At 41.3% G+C, this 19,863-nt stretch overlaps 1 protein-coding gene across 1 annotated transcript in view; it reads right to left on the bottom strand.

Moving 5' to 3' along the window:
• Positions 1–3,110: 3,110 nt before the first annotated feature.
• Positions 3,111–19,863, bottom strand: part of RNF11 (ring finger protein 11) — a 46,809-nt gene continuing 30,056 nt past the window's right edge. The window contains exons 2-3 of the mRNA XM_065409291.1: positions 8,695–8,864; positions 3,111–4,526 (exon numbers count right to left, since the gene is read on the bottom strand). Coding sequence (XP_065265363.1) covers positions 4,355–4,526; positions 8,695–8,864 — 342 coding nt within the window. The 3' untranslated portion in view covers positions 3,111–4,354. The remainder of the gene's footprint in view (positions 4,527–8,694; positions 8,865–19,863) is intronic.

Genomic DNA, 19,863 nt, shown 5'->3' with positions numbered 1-19,863 from the left:
CTACATAAATCAAAAGTATACTTTAAAGGAAAATGTTTACATTAATCCCTTTATCAAAAAGCATAAATTAAGCATTTCATCTGCAGAAAGTCAAAGGCCCCACTTTCTGATCCTGGAATAGGATTTAACAGCGGACAGCTTGTTAAGAATTATTAGCACACAACCATGTCCACAATTTCCCCCCAAAACTAAAATTCTGTGTAAAAGGAATTTAATCTTTTAAAACAAACATTTATTCTGGATATTAAATCTGGGACTGTTCTATGGATGGCTTAACAGTTATAGATTTTATAAGAAACATTCCCATGTGTTGGTTTTATCTGATATTCAACTGCTTGTTGAAGAGAAAGCTCTTCAAGGAATAAATCTAATGCACACATAAGAGTGTATGCACATACTAGTGATAGCCATGTGATAAACTGTATTTAACATGCACTTTTGATCACCTAACCTGCACTCTGTCCACTACTCCATCTTCACCAGGACTTAATGTAACATTCAAAGCCTCTCAGCCGTTTCAAACATCTGCCATTAAAAAAAGAAAGAAAGAAACCATCACTGACAAGTTTAAGGTCTGATATCTTGTAATCCCTTGGGCTAGAAATTTGTGCTTTACATCACTAGAAAAGGGATTTGTCATCTTTCCAAGGGGACAGTTGCTCCTAATCCAGAAAGGTTGCAAGATATTGGTACCTTAAAATCATAATTGTTTGTATAAAAAAAATTAACTTTTAGAATTACCTAATTTCTCTTCCCTCAGAAGCCTACACAGCTCGGCTCGCAGTATTAAGGGAGCTGGCTTTATAGGTGAAAGGATTAAAACAATACCACCAATAACACTCACAACATTTCTAATAGTGTGTTTGTTAATTATCTATAGCAACTATGGAATCGAGCACCCAATATTTTATAAAATGTGCAATTAAGTTTTGTAAAGCATTTATGATATCATAGTGAATCACATGTATAATTGCTAAGGGATGCTTTAAAACAATAAAGACTATTTTTATCCAAAGTTCCTTTTAGTGGTGAACTGCTTTTACAAGTTCAGTATTTTACTAGTAGTTTTTCAGGTAAAGATTTTTAAAGGATTTTAAATCATGCTTAATTATACTTAGTTTAATGTGTGCAAAGTGCTTTGAAGATGAAAAGCATTATAATAAATACTAAGGGACTGTCTACGCTAAAAATACAACCACAGCAGGGAAACAGGTTAAAACAGGTGGCCATATCAGAATTACAAAACTGATTTAGACTGGTAAGATCTATGCTACACCACAAATGGATCCGCAGTTGTAAGTAGGTTAGGAAACAACTGTGTTGCAATCAAGTTGTCTAATGTGTTTGTATTTGAGGTGTCAATAATTAATTCAGAACACCCCTGCAAAGTAGGAAGCAAGTATTATCCTAATTTTTACAGATGGGGGAATTAGACACAAAGGAAGTAGTTTCTGAGCTGGGGCTAGAATCCAAGTGATCTACAATCTCAATCTACACAGTTCTCTTGAAACTATTTTTTCCTGGGCTTAAGTAAATTACTTATATTCATTTTGGGTGTATGAATTAAAAGCCCCCCAAAAATCTGAATTTAGGCTATTTAGTTATGGAAAAGCAAGTCTAGTATGCAACAGCATTGCACCTAGAGGTTTAAAATCAATTAATGTATTCATTATATTGACACATTTTAAATTAAAATTTGTTTTTGGAATGTTCTTGTGTAATCAATTCTAACTCTAGCCCTTTACACCTTTTGTTATAATTTTATTTAACAAGTAATTTAATTAAAGCATACGTTTGTTTCTCTTAACACTGTATATCAGTGTTAAAAGTTCAACAATACAAAGTGCCTAGAAAACCATTCAGCTCGATAACCAGTCATTTCAGTGCTCCTTCCAAATCTTTCATAATCACATATTATAATAGACAGACTAATACCAACATGAAAAAGATGTTTGCCAATTTTAAAAATCAAGCCAAAAGGAAAAAATTCTGACTAGAATACTTGACAAACATGGATATTATGATGTTACAACAACACTACCACCACACACACACACACGAAAAAGGAACAATGATTTGCCACTCAGAACATTGCACAATTTCAGGTCTTTCCTCTCAGAATTGCTTCATGTAATTAAGTCAGTCTGTGTGTGTGTGTGTGTCTCTCTCTCTCATAAAGGGGAAGGCAGGGAGAAATCAGGCAATGTGTAACAATTTCAATGAATCTGGTACTGTAGATTGTTCTGAACTGCTTTTGAATACCTACGGAATTCATATACAATACAGTGTGTAGCTTTCAGCTGCAGGGCTAATAAATAAACCAGCATGTTGATTCTGCATTCTACTGACCAACCTTTTAAAATCATTAATGACATATAATTGCTCTATATTATAAGTACACAGAGTTTTCAAAGTACTTGTGTGTTTAAATATAAATTGTTACATCAAGCACTCAAACTATATACACAGAACAATCAAGAATGTTCCCTTATTCATTGCAGTTAACTTCAGGCTGCATCCCATTTACTAGAATAAGCTTTCTCAATGTATCAGCTTTGCACTGAGTGTATAAAAGTCACAGCAGAGCAGTGGTGCCCAAACTTTTCCTGTCGCTGTCCCTGCCCCCCCCTTACCAGTAATGGAATCTGTCCAAGTCTCCCTTCCATTACTGCACAGTTGTCTTAGCAGAAGAGCTTGGACTGAAGGCAGAGTTGGGGATCTGGGAGGAGCTGGTCTGGGGGCAGAGAGGGAATGAGGGCAGAGCTGGCTGGGGATGAAGCAGGGGCAGAGTGGGGCTGGGATGGGGGCAGAGCAGGGGACAGATTGGAGCTGCGGCTAAGGGCAGAGCAGAGCTGCAGCTGGGATCGGAGCTGGGCTGGGGGCAGAGCGGGGCTGGGTGTGTTCCCTCCCTGCCCCCTGTGGGGGCTGGCTCAGGCCCCACCGTGCTACCCCTGAATGTTCCTCTGTGCCCCCGTAGGGGAGTGTGCCTCACACTTTGGGGACCACTGCAGTAGAGTACATTTAAGAAAAAAATAAACACATGCTAAGCGGATACAAAGATTGAAAGCTACAATTTTTGCTAGACTGTTTCTACCAAGCACATACCTTTTCTGCTTCAGAATTGCAGACACTTGTATCGCTTCTACTTTAGCTGTACTATTTTTTCCCCTTGATCACTATGAAATTGTGTTTATATATGAACTTAACATTTATGTGCAAAACATAAAATACAGTTCTTATATCTGAAATGTCCACCAGTAGGACTTAACAAATACATTTCATTCAGAGACTGAGATACAGTATGTTTATTTTTAATTTCAATAACCTAAGAAGAACTACAGGAAGGAGAGATGCAGTACCCTTTTGCTATGGTGTAAGACATTGGGGGCGGGGGTATGGCAGGAGAAGTAATCAACGCTGACATTAATTTTGTAAGAAGGGAAATAAATGGTTCTGAACAGTTTAATCACCATGGCTCCATTTTCATCTTGTCCTGAAGCACAGTGGTCCACTTTTAACATCATAAATCAAAAATGTTGATACTTAAGTTTAAGTATCATTGTCTGATCAAAACTGAAGCAAATTAAGGAAAAACAAACAGAAAAGGGTAAAACAAAATTTAACTGGCAGATTTGTTTTGCATCCTTACACTGAATTGTCACTTATAGAAAAGGGACAGTGCATCTCCATTTGCTTACAGGCTAGGAGATCACTTTGAATTCTGCATAATCCTAACTGCAAACAAAATATAGCACTTTTAACAGATTATAAATAAACTGGATTTCAAGCGTAGAGCCAGCCCAACGATAACAATACACTATTTAAAAAGACCTAAGGCAATGGATTCCATTTCCAATGGGAAAAAAAGAACTGTGCAAACAAGCTTAAAACTATTTCTTTGTGCCAGTGTTATAAAATGTAGCTTTTAATAAAGCCTTGACCCAAATACCAGGAACTTGTGAAAGGAATCAGAACAAAAATTGTTCCTTTATTTTAGGAAAAAATATCCTTATCTCACTTCTAAGAAAATTTGATACACTCAATTTGAACATTTACAGTTTTTTTAGAACTTTATACAATTCCTATGTGTGTGTGTGTAATAACAGGCGTTAAAGGACAACTATGTTTTTAAACATTGGGTCAAGGCTTTCCATAAAATAACTTCCTACTTTTTCTATATTCCCTAAAATATTATGTCTTTTTCCAATATCTGCAGCCATTCAGGAATTGTTAGGAAATGTACTTTTTGTGCATGAGCTTAATTCCTAATCCCTGGCTCTTTGGGCTGAATGACAAAGGATCAAACCCATTAAAATGGATGGTTTCCTTGATGGGTCAGAGGCAAAACCCTGGCTCAGTTAGTTTCATATGATGAAAGCAGTGCTGCATCAACTGGCTCCATGCAGGAGGGGCATGTAAAGGATCTCATCAACCAGTCATCTATACAGTCCAGGTGGTAAATGTGCATGCATGGCAGAAATCGGATAGGATCCCCGTAAACAAAGTCCATCATACAGATCACACATCTGAGGAAAAAGAAGTTGGAGAAATGTTAAGATACTCTTATCGTTTTGGAAAGTTAAGCAGCAGTATTACCTACCCTGCTACTATGTTTATTGGAGAAAAGCACCAGGATAAGTTTATTATCACATCAACATCTAAATACATTTTATGTTAGCTTCATTAACAAGTCTCCTTAATTCTATGCCCAACACCATTTATAACAAAAATTAAAATAAAGATTAACCTTGAAAAGTAAAAGGCTGAATTAAACCCTTCAGTGTTCCCCCTGCCTCTCCCATAAATAAAATAATTTAACTAAACCGTAGATAATGAGAACCATGGGAAAACACACCAGGCGTGACTTGCAGTGCATGGCCACACTACGGGCTGAGCTTGCTCGAAGTAGTGTACTTCTTGCATGGTACTGCGCATCCTCAGCTCTCATAAAGGGGACAACCTCTCTGACTCTCACCATTTATGGCTGCCTCTCCTCCACTCCCCCTCAGTTACCACTGTTGCACGTATTTAATTTAAACTCCATGGGGTAGGACCTTGTCATCTTTGCCTGGGAAGGACTGTGCTTTACAATGGCTCTATGTAAGTAAATAATTCTATTATTACCTATTCTTTAATGCTTTTTAAAAGTGGACTTCTCCAGCCAGCCAAAGCTATTTCTACTTTAAAATGAGTAAGTGACATGCCTGGGTACGAAGCTATTTGCAGTAGTTGACTTATAAATATTAATCAGAACTTCACTTTTAAAAAAACCCAAGGTTCTCAGACTTAAACTATGGGACAAAAACATGTAGGCCAAATCATCCCTCCAAGTCCACATGTGGAGGGGACAAACAACTTGCAAACTGGAGGAAGGGGTGTTGAAGGGGGCAATTCTTCTATGCCACTGCCTCACTTCCCCGAGCCCCATATAAGCCTCCTCTGCTGGGGCTGGGCTCCACAGGTGTGGAAGGGGCAGGTGGGGAAGCTGTTCTCTTCACCTCATCCTCTCGTAGACAGGATGGGGATTTCCTGGGTAAATTAACACTAATGCCATCAGCACTAGCTTTCTTGGGAGTGTTCTCGATGCTACATCCCTAAAATCCCACAGAGCCTCCATGTGGATGACATTAGCCTCTGGCACATCCTGTCAAAGTAATGCTTTTTATCCCAACTCCTCACTCTGTGTAATCTACCCATGTGGGGGAGGGGCACCCCATCCAACAAAATTAGGAGGATGCTGAATACAAGCTCAGTTTCCAGTGAGCTGTGTGGGGGATGATTTGACTCTATCAAACACTGTAACTTGTTTGATCAATGTAAAAAGGCCCTCAAAACTGAAGAAGCCACAACTACTGTAATTCCCCTGGTCTCCATCTCCCCCCACAGGCCATTTCCTTCAGGCATTCACAATCAATGCTGTGCTCTGTGCCATAACTGAAAAGGCTGCTGCTCAGTTCAACCGATTCTGTGAGAGATTCTGACATGAACACTCCGAGATGCAGTTCCTTTTTTCTATATTTTGGAATGATTTACAGTGGCAGATGTCGCCATTTTGAAGAATACATTTTTCAAGGAAGAAAAGCTCTGGAATAGTGCTTTCTAGTGGCATAAGCTGACAATGTTGCCAACTCCCATGATTTTATTGTGAATCTCGTGCTATCTAGTGTTTATTTTTAAAGCCAGAGCTCCTGGAATCATGGGATTATGTGAGAACCTGTTTGTAATCAACTTAAACTAAACACTCTTAAAACAGTGTGTCCACACAAAGGGAGACTGGTTTAACTAAATCAGTTTTTTAAAATCACACCTGTTGTTAAACAATGCAACTTTTCTGTTTAGGCCAAGCCCCTCTCTCTTGACTCAGCACCTCCCTTCTCATGAGGGACTGTTGTCTGTGCTCCTAATTTCCCTCCCACATGAAGCAGCTAGACTCTCTCCAGCATGCTGCAATCAGATGTGCCCAACACAGCTGTGCTGCTGTTACTTTGCCATTGACTCAATGTTCTATGTAGGCCAGTCAGAGTACTTGAGCCTGAATCACAGGGTGTTCTTCCAATCAATCAACAGGAGTCTCTTGAGACTTGTCCTATGCCTGGAGGACAGAAGCTCAATCTCCATATCCCAGTATAAATGGCTGGAAACCACCAAGGCACCAGAATACTTTCAGTAGTGCCAGGAGTGGCCACTCTAATTCTCTACCAAGCTAGGAGTGAAGAACCAAGTTCAAGTCTCAAACTTTTGGCCCTTCTGCAGTAGCATAGTATTGCCATGAGATTACTAGACCAGGTCAAATCCACTTTGACTTGTTGGAGAAATGATCAAGTTACTGTAACTTAGTCAGGTGAAGAGACATCTACCATAATACATCCATTTTCCTCTCAGTACGTGAAACTTCAGGAACCCTACTTGCTACAGCAAGCAGACTTTCAGCTCAAAAATCAAAGCCCTAGTGATTCACCACTGAAGACTATTCAAACCTGTCTCTAACTCACTTATCAGAGGGATGGGACAAGGCATAGGAAAACTTCAGTGATAGTGGTGCATGGAAAACAACGTTCCTTAAAACCACTACTTGGCCTGGAAAGAAAGCTGTAAATTTCCTTATGGCAGTCAGGCTTCAGAAAAGAGCGAAGAGAAACCTCCTTATTACTATCAAAACTCAGGAGATTGATTGCAGCCTGACACTTCCATTACAATGAATGGAAACTATTAAGCTAAATATATTGTTGCTTTAAAAATATTTATATGGTACCATAAATTTACAGGATGTCTTACAAACATAGCTAGGACACAGTCTGTGCCCTGAAGAGTTTATAATCTTAATAAGACAAGATAAGCAAAACATGGGACAACAATTCAGGAGAGAGAGGCTGTGATTATTCTTGATGCGGAGAAGAAGGGAGGATGGTAGAAGGCATGAAGTCAGAAATGCAAAAAAGGAGACAGAAGGATCAGTAAGACCAAAAGGACTGGGAGCAGCATGGAGGTGGGGAATAAGGGCAGAGAGGAACACCGATGTTTTTGGGGACAAGATTAGGTAGGAGAGAAATAGGAGCTTTAGTTTGTTAGAGGCAACCGATGGAGTGATTCAAGGAATGGGATGATGTGGTCTGAGCAGGGATGGGGAAGACTGCTTTTGCAGTGGTATTTTGGCATCTACTTCACCCTAGGGCAGGGGTGGGCAAACTTCTTGGCCCAAGGGCCACATCTGGCTGGGAAAATCGCATGGAGGGCCATGAATATAGGGCTGGGGCAGGGGGTTGGGGTGCAAGAGGGAGTGCGGGGTGTGGGAGGGAGTGCGGGGTGCAGGAAGGGGCTCAGGGCAAGGGGTTGGGGCAGAGGAGGGGAGCGGAGTGTACAATGGGGCTCAGGGCAGGGGGTTGGGGTGCAGGAAGGAGTGCAGGAAGGGGCTCAGGGCAAGGGGTTGGGGCAGAGGAGGGGTCCGGGGTGTACAAGGGGAATCAGGGCAGGGGGTTGGGGTGCAGGAGAGGGTGTGGAATGCGGGAGGGGGCTCCAGGCAGGGGTGCAGGGAGGAGTGCAGGAGTGGGCTCACGGCAGGGGGTTGGGGTACAGGAGGGGTGCGGGAGGGGGCTCAGGGCAGGGAGTTGGGGTGTGGGGTGCAGGAGAGGTTTGAGGTGCGGGCTCCAGCTCGGCACCGCTTACCTGGAGCAGCTCCAGGGTGGCAGCGGCACGCACTGGGCTGCTCCCAGAAGTGGCTGGCACCACATCCCTGCGGCCCCTGGAGAAGGGGGAGCAGAGGGCTCTGTGCGCTGCCTGTCGGGAACTCCCCCGGCCATTGGGAGCTGTGGGGGGCGGTGCCTGCAGGCGAGGGCAGTGCACGGAGCCCTCTGCCTCCCCTCCCCCAGGGGCCACAGGGACATGGTGCCGGCCATTTCTGGGAGCGGCAAGGGGCCCACGGCGCCACGGGGGTGGCAATCCTGCGGGCCAGATCCAAAGCCCTGACGGGCCGGATCCGGCCCGCAGGCCGTAGTTTGCCCACCCCTGCCCTAGGGTATATAATCTCATTGCTAATCAAGGAAAGTGAGATGAAGAATAAAACAAGGCAAAAAAGAGAAAAAGTCTTCTCCTCCCAAGATCCACTCTCCTGCAGAAATGTCATTTAAAAAAACAAAAAACAAACAAACCAAAAAATAAACCACCGCCACCTTAAAACTACTAGTTTGTGTAACTTACTCTCTAATCTTCTTCTCAGAGCCATCTCGTCCAGGATCGTAGACTCCCTTAGGCAGGTGCTGTATAAGGCCTATCCTTTGCGCTATTCTAATTTGTTCCTCTTCTGTTAGTTGTGTTGCTAGCCGAGTCTGGCTAGGAGTTGGATGATAAACAGGAACTGGAACCTGCTCCTAAAATTAGAAGATTTAAAACAAAAAACAAAGTTTGCTTTGCTGATGTTTGCTGACATCAGTGGATTTTGGAATATACTAAACTTACTATTTACGCTGTTCCCTTTCTTACTCACTGAAGAATGTTTGCATGAAGCTCCCTCTGCTACCCCACACATTTTTGGCTTAAACATAATATGGAGGATAGGATAACGAGTGATGCCAGCTTCTCAGGAAAACTGGCAAGGATCTATTTTTGGCAGTTCTCTACCAGACTATTTCATTTTGTCTCCAGGAGTTATTCATAGATTAGTTAAATAGATGCACAAACTCCACATGAAAATAGGCAAGTAAAGTTTACATGGATTTAACTAATTGTTAGATGTTCTGCCTAACTATGAAATGTATGGAGAAAATTTACAAATATAAGTTGATGCATTCTCATTCTGTACACTTATGGAGAATCATTTGTGCTGATGGGCCCAATTTATAGTATCATGATTTTACAAAAGGATCTTTAATTGGCTCTGTAATTACAAAATCATGTACCACCTAAACAATAATTTAGACCTGTAGATTTATTTCTTAACAACTTTAAATATACTAACGTGGACATAATTGTCTAGTTAAACATCTGAACTTCCAATACATTTATATATATATATATATATATATATATATATATATATATATATATATATATATATATATATATATATATATCTTTATGAATTCTCTAAAGTTGGACTTGAAGCGACACATATTTTAAATTTGTATTTCCCACACAAAAGAAAATATTTTAAACATACAATCTCTCTGTGACAGATATGGCAATTTCCTGCAATATCCTTAAATGACCTTATTGTATCAAGTTTATGTATTATTGTGGGCCAGGATTGTATCTAATCTCTGGAGGGGGGAGATGTAAGAAATATTGCAACACCATGCAGTATTTTTGGAGTCCAGTGTTTAAAATTAATGGTTTATGTATAATTGTGATCTACTCCATAAGAGAGGGCTACCACAGCTCCTCCAGGAACTAAAAACAGTGGGTGGTAACTGAGGCAAATCAGCCAGGTTGCAATCCCCCAAGAGAGGTGCCACCTTTTGGGGAGGCTCCCATATAAGTAGTTCAAATTAAATTCTCCAGAAACCAACAAAGAAAAAACCTGTAAATAAATAGCCTAAATTTAAGCGGACACAGGGCCTTCTTTGTAATCTGGCAAATGGACAGGACCTTCTGTCCAAAGGGGGCCCCCAATCCTTGCAGAATGGTTGGAAGGATTTGACCTACTATAGCCTCCTCAGGCTAATGGATGGCATCTAATAAGCTTATTAGCATATGTGTACGATCTTTTATTGTTTTTAATGTGTGTTATCGGTAATGCCTTCACCTTAAAAATAAATTGCTTGCTTATAAAAAGCTGTGTTGTAACTTGTAACTGAGTGCAATTATGCTGTTCATAGCCTTCACAGAGAAAGTAAAGTGCAGACGTTGGCCTGTTAGGCAGTCTGGCTTGCTGGGAATATCACAGTATAGGCAGGGAATCGCACAGCCTAGAAAACCACTGGTCAGGAGGGAGAGAGATGTGGGTTGCTGCTCCAGGGAGGTGACAGCTGAGGATCCAGGAACTGTTAAGTGGGTGCCCTTGGTGGACCACAGGAGGGTAATACGAATGTGGTTACCCTGGACTGTGACACTCTTCTTCATAATTTTCTCCCAAACAGACGCTTTTCATTGTTGCTTAACCTTATTTCAGATACTTAAATCAGTGTTTAAACCCTGTATCTATATTCCTTATATTTAAAACAGAATTTTGGAAAACTGAAGCCATCATTTACAATAGTGTTTGTTGGGACAATACTTGATACATGACCTAATTAACAGTAGATTTATGGCAGTACTTGCATTAAAGCCGTTTAACAGTGTCTACTAACTGCAGGGGAGAAAAAAAATCTACTCATCGGAAAAAACTGAGTGAAACTACATATTTGTATGTCAGAGGCACAGCATCATTAATCATCTATTTTTCTTATAGTTCATGTTGAGAGGAAATTGCTTCATATTAATCATATAATATGAGACTAGGTAAATCAGACGTAGGAAATTTCAGACTCTGCAAGGTCCCCATCATGGAGTTTCCACTTAAACATCACCAGTTGCGAAGGCATCAGGCTTTACATCTCACAGAATAACCAGCAGGTTCAGTTCCCAAAACCTGAGGATCTTTATGGAGTCACTAGTTCACCAGGTACACTCCTATGACAGCCTTGTGCCTGTTCAATCCATCACAGGTTCCCTCAGCCCCTCCAGCTCCCGGACATCTCACTCCTGTGGAAGTCACAGTACCAAGAAATCCCATGCCAACTGCTGGGATTTCCACACCATGGAGTCCATTCAACATTGACGTAGGAATTACAGAGGGAGGGGAGAGAGTGGAACAATACAACATTGCCCTCAGTGTCCTTGTCCCCCAGGTTTCTGCCAGTCTGGGTCAAGGTTAGCAAAATAGTTGAGAATATTTATGCAATATGCCAATCAACCTTTAGGACTCAATAACACTCCTGGCAACCTCATACAGAAGGCTATAGTTTCAGCTGAATGCACACAGCCTGTTAGATTCTTCTCTCAATGCAGAGAGCGTATGATATGAGCAAGGTGTTGCATCTGCGAATACATGAATGCACTGACCTGCAAGAATCACAGAAGGCAGACATAGAAAGGACCCTGCAGGCCATCTCCTGTCAATATATGCTTGTTTCCTACAGTACACGTCCTAGCATTTTTGTCCAGCCTAGTTTTAAGAATCCCAAGCAAAGGGGCTTTCCATTGGGAGACTATTCCACAGTCAAACAAATTTCCCTGTCAGGATGCTTTTCTTAATATGATCCCATCACTATTTAGTTATTCCTTCTTATACAACACTAAATAATTTCTCTCCCTCTGTAGATTTATGTCCAACCCTGAAGCCAAGCTATATTTATCTAGGTTTATGATTTTTCTTTACAAATTATGATCCTTTTTGTTCTGGCATTGTAAACCCACCCATCTTTCTGGTAGAGCAATGACTCAATGATCCCAAGGTGGGGTCGCACCAGAGCCGCATACCGAGAGTGATACATACACCCAAATAAGTCAACCTCCCTACTCTGCGACATGATGCCTTTGTGTATCCAGCCCCCAAATGCAACTTTTACAGCCATATCACATTGTAACTCATCTCTAATTTGTTCTTTATCATCTTCAGGCCTCTACCAAATATCACTTCCAAAGTTTCTTCCTCTCACTAAGTTATGGATGTTCCAGACTAATACAACTGGGGAGAAAGTCAGCATTTTCCCAAACTGGATCTTCTGTAATTATTTGTTGCCTATACTCCTTATCTCTCTGAGTCCCTTTGTACTATTTCTCTGTCCTCTGGACTGGCGTCCTCAAACCCTCCCCACAAATTTAACATCACCTGTGATTTTCTTCCAGGTTATTAAAGAAAGTGCTAAATAGACTAACAGAGAAGCCGAACACTTCCCCACTATTTGACACACTGCTGCTTATCATCACCCGTTGTTTATGAAGGTTTAACAAGTTTTTAAGATGGATCCTGGACTGAGTGAAAAACTAGCAAGCTCTGCAAGAAAGACTCTGAGGGTAAGAAAATGCTTTAGGCAAGGGATGTAATATGTTAAGTTTTAGACTCTAGAAAGCATGTTATACTTTTGTTTTATTTGTAACCATTTCTGTTTCCTTTATTCTGACTCAATACTCACTTGAATCTGTGATTCTCTGTGCTTTGCTAATGAACTTATATTTGTTTTCACCATAAATAGATTACAGTGTGGTGTTGTTATAAAGGATCTGATCCTGAATTGCAACCTTCCAGCTGTGTGTACGCTCTCTCTTTGGGGACCCCTTACCTGATAATTACTGTGAGTGTCCAGTGTCAGGGGATGGACACTACAGGCGGACGCTTCGGGGAGTTTGGGGAATTGGGTACACAAAGTGTTAAGCGGCAAGGCAAAGTAACAGCTGGCAGAGTCCTGAGGAGTTTGTTTGCGTGGCTAACTGACTGAGTGTTCCAGGGAGCTGACACACAGTTTAGCACTAGCAAGTCTCTCTCTCACTGAGGCAGGGGGATAACATCGTGACCTACAGTTCTGTCTCACAGTGGAACTACCAAAGAGGAGGAAACTAGACAGGGAGCACTTGCTGTGCCATGTTTGAGCAGAAAAGGGAGTGATAGGGCAGCCACCCCACTACACTATGGACATTTATTCGAGTTAGGCAGATGGACTAAGATTTGGCCCCATTTTAAAAAAAAGTCTGCTTTGTATTTCAAGTAAAGATTGGTATTTAGCAGTGTTACATGTTCTGGAAACAGGCAGATTCTTTTGGGTTAAAATGCTTTACTGCATTTTTACATGAGCATCAATATGAAATAGGCGAGAGTGAAAAGGGGAACATTTCCTATTAACTCCCTGTCCACAGCAAAATACACACACTGCTTAGCAACTAATCACATGATTATCAGGGGTATTATATGATGCTTATTCATGTGAGTAAGAGACAGCACAACAACAACAAACCCCAGTGAGGCATCTTTTAAAGTATACTTAGGAAGATTCAGATGATAGCCCATCACATGACCTTATGAATTAGAAGGTTATAAATTGATCTGAATATAAATGGGATCTAAAGGAAAGCTGTAGTTCTTTAAATAAGATTCTGTTACGTGATAAAAGCAGGGTGGCTCCAAAATGAGAAATTACTCATCTTAACCAAGTGAAGATTGCTTTTATTAAGTGTTAGATGTTCACAATATAAACACAGTGAGTAGCTACATTTTTAAACACCCAAAAACACAGCAAAAGGAAACATCTCTCAATTATTTTAGTCTGCAGTACACAGTGAAGTGCTGCCATGACCAGCAATATCTTGTTTGTTTATTATTCCAATCCCCTACCTCCCAATTATGTCTTCTCCCCTCCCTCCCAGGTAGAAGAGGAAAACAGAAATGATCAAAGACATCCCCCCATAACATTCAGAAGCTGTCCATAACTATACCCTGATCTGGAAAAAATGATCTTTTGTCTTCCTGTGTCAGGTCTTCTTTGTACAACACTTTCATGTCTGACATAACCAATTAAAGTCAAGAATTTGCAGTTGCCAGCTGTGAGCATCTACAATCTAACATGCTAGACAAGAATCTCTTCTCAGATGAGTAGCCTGAAAGGAAGACAAAAAATGGTGCTGTCTTTTACTGTTAATCCATCATACTAGTGATCAAAAAAGAGGGACACTGACAAGGTCCCATGAAAATGCATAAATCAGTATTACTGGAAGTAAAAATACATAACACTACAATATGCATGATTGAGAGTGCCTGAAGGCACTGTTAATCTCCCCTCAAATTACTATTCAAAGTTGGACCATCAAACCCAACCATTATGTAAACATTTTAGTAAAAACAACAACATGCATAAGCACAGGGCAGAATACTATGTGAAGTGGTTTGTGGTGCTTATATTTGTGAGTAATATTTTTGAAAAATTCTGAAAGTATTTATTCAATGAATATGAGAATTCTGATTTCTTTAGCCAAGTCCTTTAGAACAAGGATTTATTCTTTTCTGTGGGGGGAAGGAGGGGTTAAATGTTAGCTGAAGAAGCACATTTTAAATATTATATGGATATGGGGTATCAGGGATTTTCATGTTTATATACGGATATATTTAAAACAAAAGACCAGAAGGTGTTTGTACACACAGTGGAGGCAGATCTATAACATTTCAATTAAAACAACAAACTGGAAAACAGTACTTTATTTCCAAGATTTAGGAATACAGAAAACAAAATGAGCATTACTTTCCCCAGCAATTTTTTTGCAATCCTATAGCTATTTTTAAAATTAATATGTATTCCAAATATTAAACCTTGTAACCAAAGTTTAACATGGAACTCCCATTCTCTAAAATTAAACATTTTGGGATGTTAACCTCATAAGTTAATGATCTCTCGTAGCCTAGACGGACAAAGTTAAGTCTTTGCAGGATCAGGGTCTATGTGTGTGTTTAATTTTACTGTCATGAGCAGTTCCACTGATTTCAATGGGACTAGTCACCACAGTAAAGTTAAGCATTTGTGTAAGCCTTTGCAGGATCAGACCTTAGAGCCCAAATTCTCAATCCTCTCTCATGCAAGTAGTCCCATTAACTTCAAGGTGGATCGTTCAAGGGAGTAGTGGTTTGCAGGATTACAGCCCTTAATCAAATTATGTTTTTAGCTAAAGGCCCTTTGACATGCATATAAGTAAAAGAGATGATATAATCGTAATAATTGTAATATAGCTAAAATGGAAGCATAAAGCTTTTCTGTCCCTCTTTCCATCATCCCTCATGGAAAATGTTTTTGCAGACAAGTTATGAACCACTAAATTCATAACCAGCATAGGGAAACCTTGTCTGGTTTATTTATCCCTTGATTAAGTTGTCAGACACCTCAAACTAAGATGAAATTTCATGTTGATTTTATTTTTATGCAAAAAGCTAAAAATCCAAACAAATATCCATACTAGTATTCCTCTAATATGACTTAAAACCCTCTTGATGCCCAGTTTATTTTAATTAATGTATTACTTTTTCATGTGAATTTAGGGCTGGTGAACGATCCCTGATAGACAGCCCTGAAAATGGGCATCTTCCACTTATCCACAACAGCGATAGCTCAGATAGTGGCAATACAGGTCTCCCTATACTGATCTGCCAATGCACTTCACCCCTTGGCTAGAAGAGCATCTTGAGGGACAGAAGAAGAATTCAGTCTCCATGCTTATTCAATCCTGATTCAGTCAATTTCCCTGGCCACTCTCAAGAGACCCTGGGAGAGCAGCAGCTTGGGTTTCATCCTCCTGTGATGTGACCATCCAAGTCTTCAAAAAATCTTTCTTGAGTCCTCCAACAAAAAGGAGGATGTCAGAACTTTAGAATCCTAATGTAAGAAACAAGCAGGGGGGGGAAACCCCTAGCAATGTTCTTCTGTGTATGGGCCCCATAGTACTTTTTAAGCATTTTCTGCCACAAGAAGGAGCTTTCATTAGGTGTGAGTTCTACTCTGCAGATTTCTCCTTAAAACACTATAGTCATTTATCTGGCAAGGTAGGTACAACTCCTCGACAGTCATTGCTTATGCTGCTGTAAAACTGCTTTTCTCTAACCTCACATTGTACAGCATTTTCATCTTGTACTTGCATACATAATGATTTTGTAATACTCTGAAAACAGGTCACTGGTAAATCAGAAACTCTTAATCCCGGATAAAGATTATTTTAAGATTATTTTATTCCACATAACAGCAATACGTTATACCGATATGTATAAATATATAATTTTTAGAATCGCACCAACCTGCACAATTTTCCCTTTGACCTTCCTGCTCCCTACAAAAGGTGAAGTACTAATTCACAACCTATACATAGATCTATTTAGCTCTTAAGAAATATATCGGCATAACTTTACATTCTTTTTTTAAAAGGAAATATTATATGAGGAGTAAACATACCACATGGATATTTAAAGGAACACTTAATTTGTTGTTAATGTCTTCTTAAAATTATTACACCTAAAATTATGAAAAATCTATATATTTTTATCACATCTGCCGTTTGTTAGTTACTTTTTCCATTTTTTAACTTGGACAATGAAAGTTGGTAAAAATCAGTTTCACTTTCTGGTTCACACTGTTGCAGTGTTTGGATTGCAAACACCACAGGGAATGTTATTTGTTTAAAAACAACTAGGTGGGATTTAAACATAAATAATAGAAACATTTATTTTGTGTAAGCTTTAAAAATATAAACATCAAAATTTTGGGCCAAATACTTTTGTCAATAATTTAGACACCAGAACAAGTCAATTGGAAGAGCACCAATTCTTTTAACAGCATTTAGACACGTGATGTTGTAGAAGTAAAATTATATTTTTATTAAAGGGCTGAAATGGCCATAAAGCAGTTCCTTGAGTTTCTCATTCCATAGCTGTGTCAGCCAAAGCATAGACTCAAATGTGGAAATAAAGAAAATAAAAAGGCCTCACTTGGTTTGTTCTTCCCCTCCATTTTACCACTGGGAAATGCAGGGAGAATGGAGTGAAGAGTTAGGGAAAAGGAGAACAATACAGCAGAATGAGAAGTTAAGAAGAGCAGGACACATTTTTCTTTTAAATTTGTATTTTTTTTAAAGTCATCTGACGTAATGACACTGACGTCTCAGATCCAATCTGATGCTGGCATTTTCAGAAGCAGAATGATACGCAGCAGCCCACATTCCAAAGAATGCAAAGAGGTGCAAGTCTATAGAGGGCAAATAGCAAGTACTATACTCAAAATACTACATGTTTCTTATAAGCACAGATCTCTAGATTAACATCGCCAAATAGGTGCACTACTCATCCTCAAACTTTCTCTGCTATGGTCTACATAAGAAATATATTTTCATGCGATACTGGTAGCAGATTTCCTTTAGTGAGGCAAAGAACCATGTGATCTCTGGCTGAATTAATGAGACTATCATAAGAGCTGTGGAGCTTACAGCCATTCAGCATTTCCATTAACTTTAATCAAAAGCACAGATTCCACTTACACTGTAGTCTCTGGGTGAGCCTAAGTTTTTAGCTCTGCCAAGTGACTTTTTTAAAAACTGAAATGAGTGTCAGAAATTCCTGCCCCACTCAGCAGGATTTTGATTTTACAAACAGAGGGACAGAGCACGGCCAGCCCTTATGCTGGCACACAGCGGGGGCAAAGAGAGAAAGGAGCAAGACGCCTTCCATCACCTTTGGCAGCCCATATAAGCGATGATGAAAATCACAACCCGTTTAGGGGAACAGAGTTGCTACTGATCAATGCCGAAGAAAGCAAGGAGTTGGAGAAACTACAGCTTTGAGTCTATTCTCTAGGTTCTTATACTGCACTCATCACTGTAGTATCTGAACGCCTTGCAGTAGCACATTAAACAACAAAACTATTATCTATCACAGCCCACTGAACGGGAGTCAGAGATTGCAGGATGCATCCCTTCAAGGGGTGCTAGCAGTTTGTGTGCTGATCCATACACCAGGAAGCTCTGGCAGACTGTCTCTCTGAAGGATAATGTTCCATGAACCACCTCTTATTGCAGGCTAAATGCTGTTAGTACAATCTAGCTCATAGGTGGGAAATAACTAGGCAGCTCCTCCCCCCTGCACCCAACCTTGACAGTGCAAGGACTGGCCTAACCCAGAAACACCCCAGGGCCCTGCCCCTCCGTGCCAGGTGCACCAGGTGTGGGCAGGCAGGCTCAGCTGAGCAGGATCCAAGTGTGGAGGGGCTTAGTGTGGGGGGGTCCAGGTGTGGGTTGAGAGGGTTCTGTGTGGGGCAATCTGGATGCAACGGTAATGGCACTCTGCAGGGGGGTTAGGGTGAAGGTGATTGCGGCTCAGCGGGGGGGGGAGGGGTCTGGGTGTGGGGGGGATAGAACTCGGCAGGGGGGTCTGGGGAGCTCAGTGCAGGGTCCAGATGCTGGGGGAGTGGGACTCAGTGGGGTGGGGATCCAGGTGCAGCTGGTTGGGGCTTGGTAGGGTGGGGATCCTGGTGCGGGTGGCTCATCAGGGTGGTCCAGGTGCAGGGGGAGTGGGGCTCGTCAGGAGGGTCTGGGTATGAGGGGGTCTGGATGCACAGGGGTTGGGTGGATGCGTGAGCAGTTCCCTGTACAGCAGTTCCCCCTGCAGCTCAGGAGCAAAAGCACGGGGGGGAGGGGATATGTCATACTCATGCTGGAATGTTGAGTTACGTTTTAACACCAGTTAACTACCACAACTGTAAATTCTAGTGTGCGAAGGATACAAACATTTGTTCCTTGTCATGTTTAACCTGAATATTTGTATAGTGGCCTTATGCTGTGATGTACAATTGTTAGTTAACATGCTCAAACACTACTAAAATTTCAAGTTTAGACATACTCTTAGTTCTACTTGAGTGTACCACACTAAACAATTCTTCTAGTTCCTTGTTTACATTCTTCATGTATTTGCAGACTGGTATATTCCTCTCTCTCCCCTTAGTTGTTGCCTAACCAAATATTGTGAATTTAACAGTCCGGATCGGGGTGGCCAACCTGAGCCTGAGAAGGAGCCAGAATTTACCAATGTACATTGCCAAAGAGCCACAGTAATACATCAGCAGCCCTCCATCATATCTCCCCCACTCCCAGCGCCTCCCGCCCACTGGCAGCCCCGCTGATCAGCGCCTCCCCATCCCTCCCCGCACCTCCCGATCAGCTGTTTCGAGGCGTGCAGGAGGCTCGGAGGGAGAGGGGGAGGAGAAAGGGCATAGCAGGCTCAGGGAAGGGAGCGGGAAGAGATGGAGTGGGGGCCGAGCCAGGGGTTGAGCAGTGAGCACCCCCCAGCAAATTGGAAAGTTGGCGCCTGTAGCTCCAGCCCCGGAGTCGGGGCCTATACAAGGAGCCACATATTAACTTCTAAAGAGCCGCATGTGGCTCCGGAGCCACAGGTTGGCCACTCCTGGTCCAGATCTTTCCTCACAAATCTATCCCTCTTATTGCCATGATTTTTTTCTGCTCTATTTCAAACTCCCTCCAATTTGTCAGTATCTTCATTATAATGTGTGGTCCAGAAGCAACTGTAATAGTCCAGTTACTGCTACATACCTGAGCCATACATGCTATTGCCTCCAGGCACACTGACTTGGTGCTTTGGCTATGAAGAGCTAAAATGCACTGGCCCTTCTGCAGTCATAATACACTGCAAATTTATGTCTATTGTGCTGTCCATTATCACTCTAGGGCCTGGTCTACACTACGAGTTTAGGTCAACTTTAGCAGCGTTAAATCGAATTAAGCCTGGACACGTTCACACGACGAAGCCCTTTCTTTCGACTTAAAGGGCCCTTTAAACCGGTTTCTTTACTCCACCTCCGACGAGGGGATTAGCGATAAAATCGGCCTTAGCGGGTTGGAATTGGGGTAGTGTGGACG

The sequence above is a fragment of the Emys orbicularis genome, chromosome 8 (assembly GCF_028017835.1).
Source record: "Emys orbicularis isolate rEmyOrb1 chromosome 8, rEmyOrb1.hap1, whole genome shotgun sequence".
Taxonomy (NCBI): Eukaryota; Metazoa; Chordata; order Testudines; family Emydidae; genus Emys; species Emys orbicularis.
Note: the sequence above shows the minus strand (reverse complement) of the source record. Positions and strands in the feature narration are given on the sequence as shown.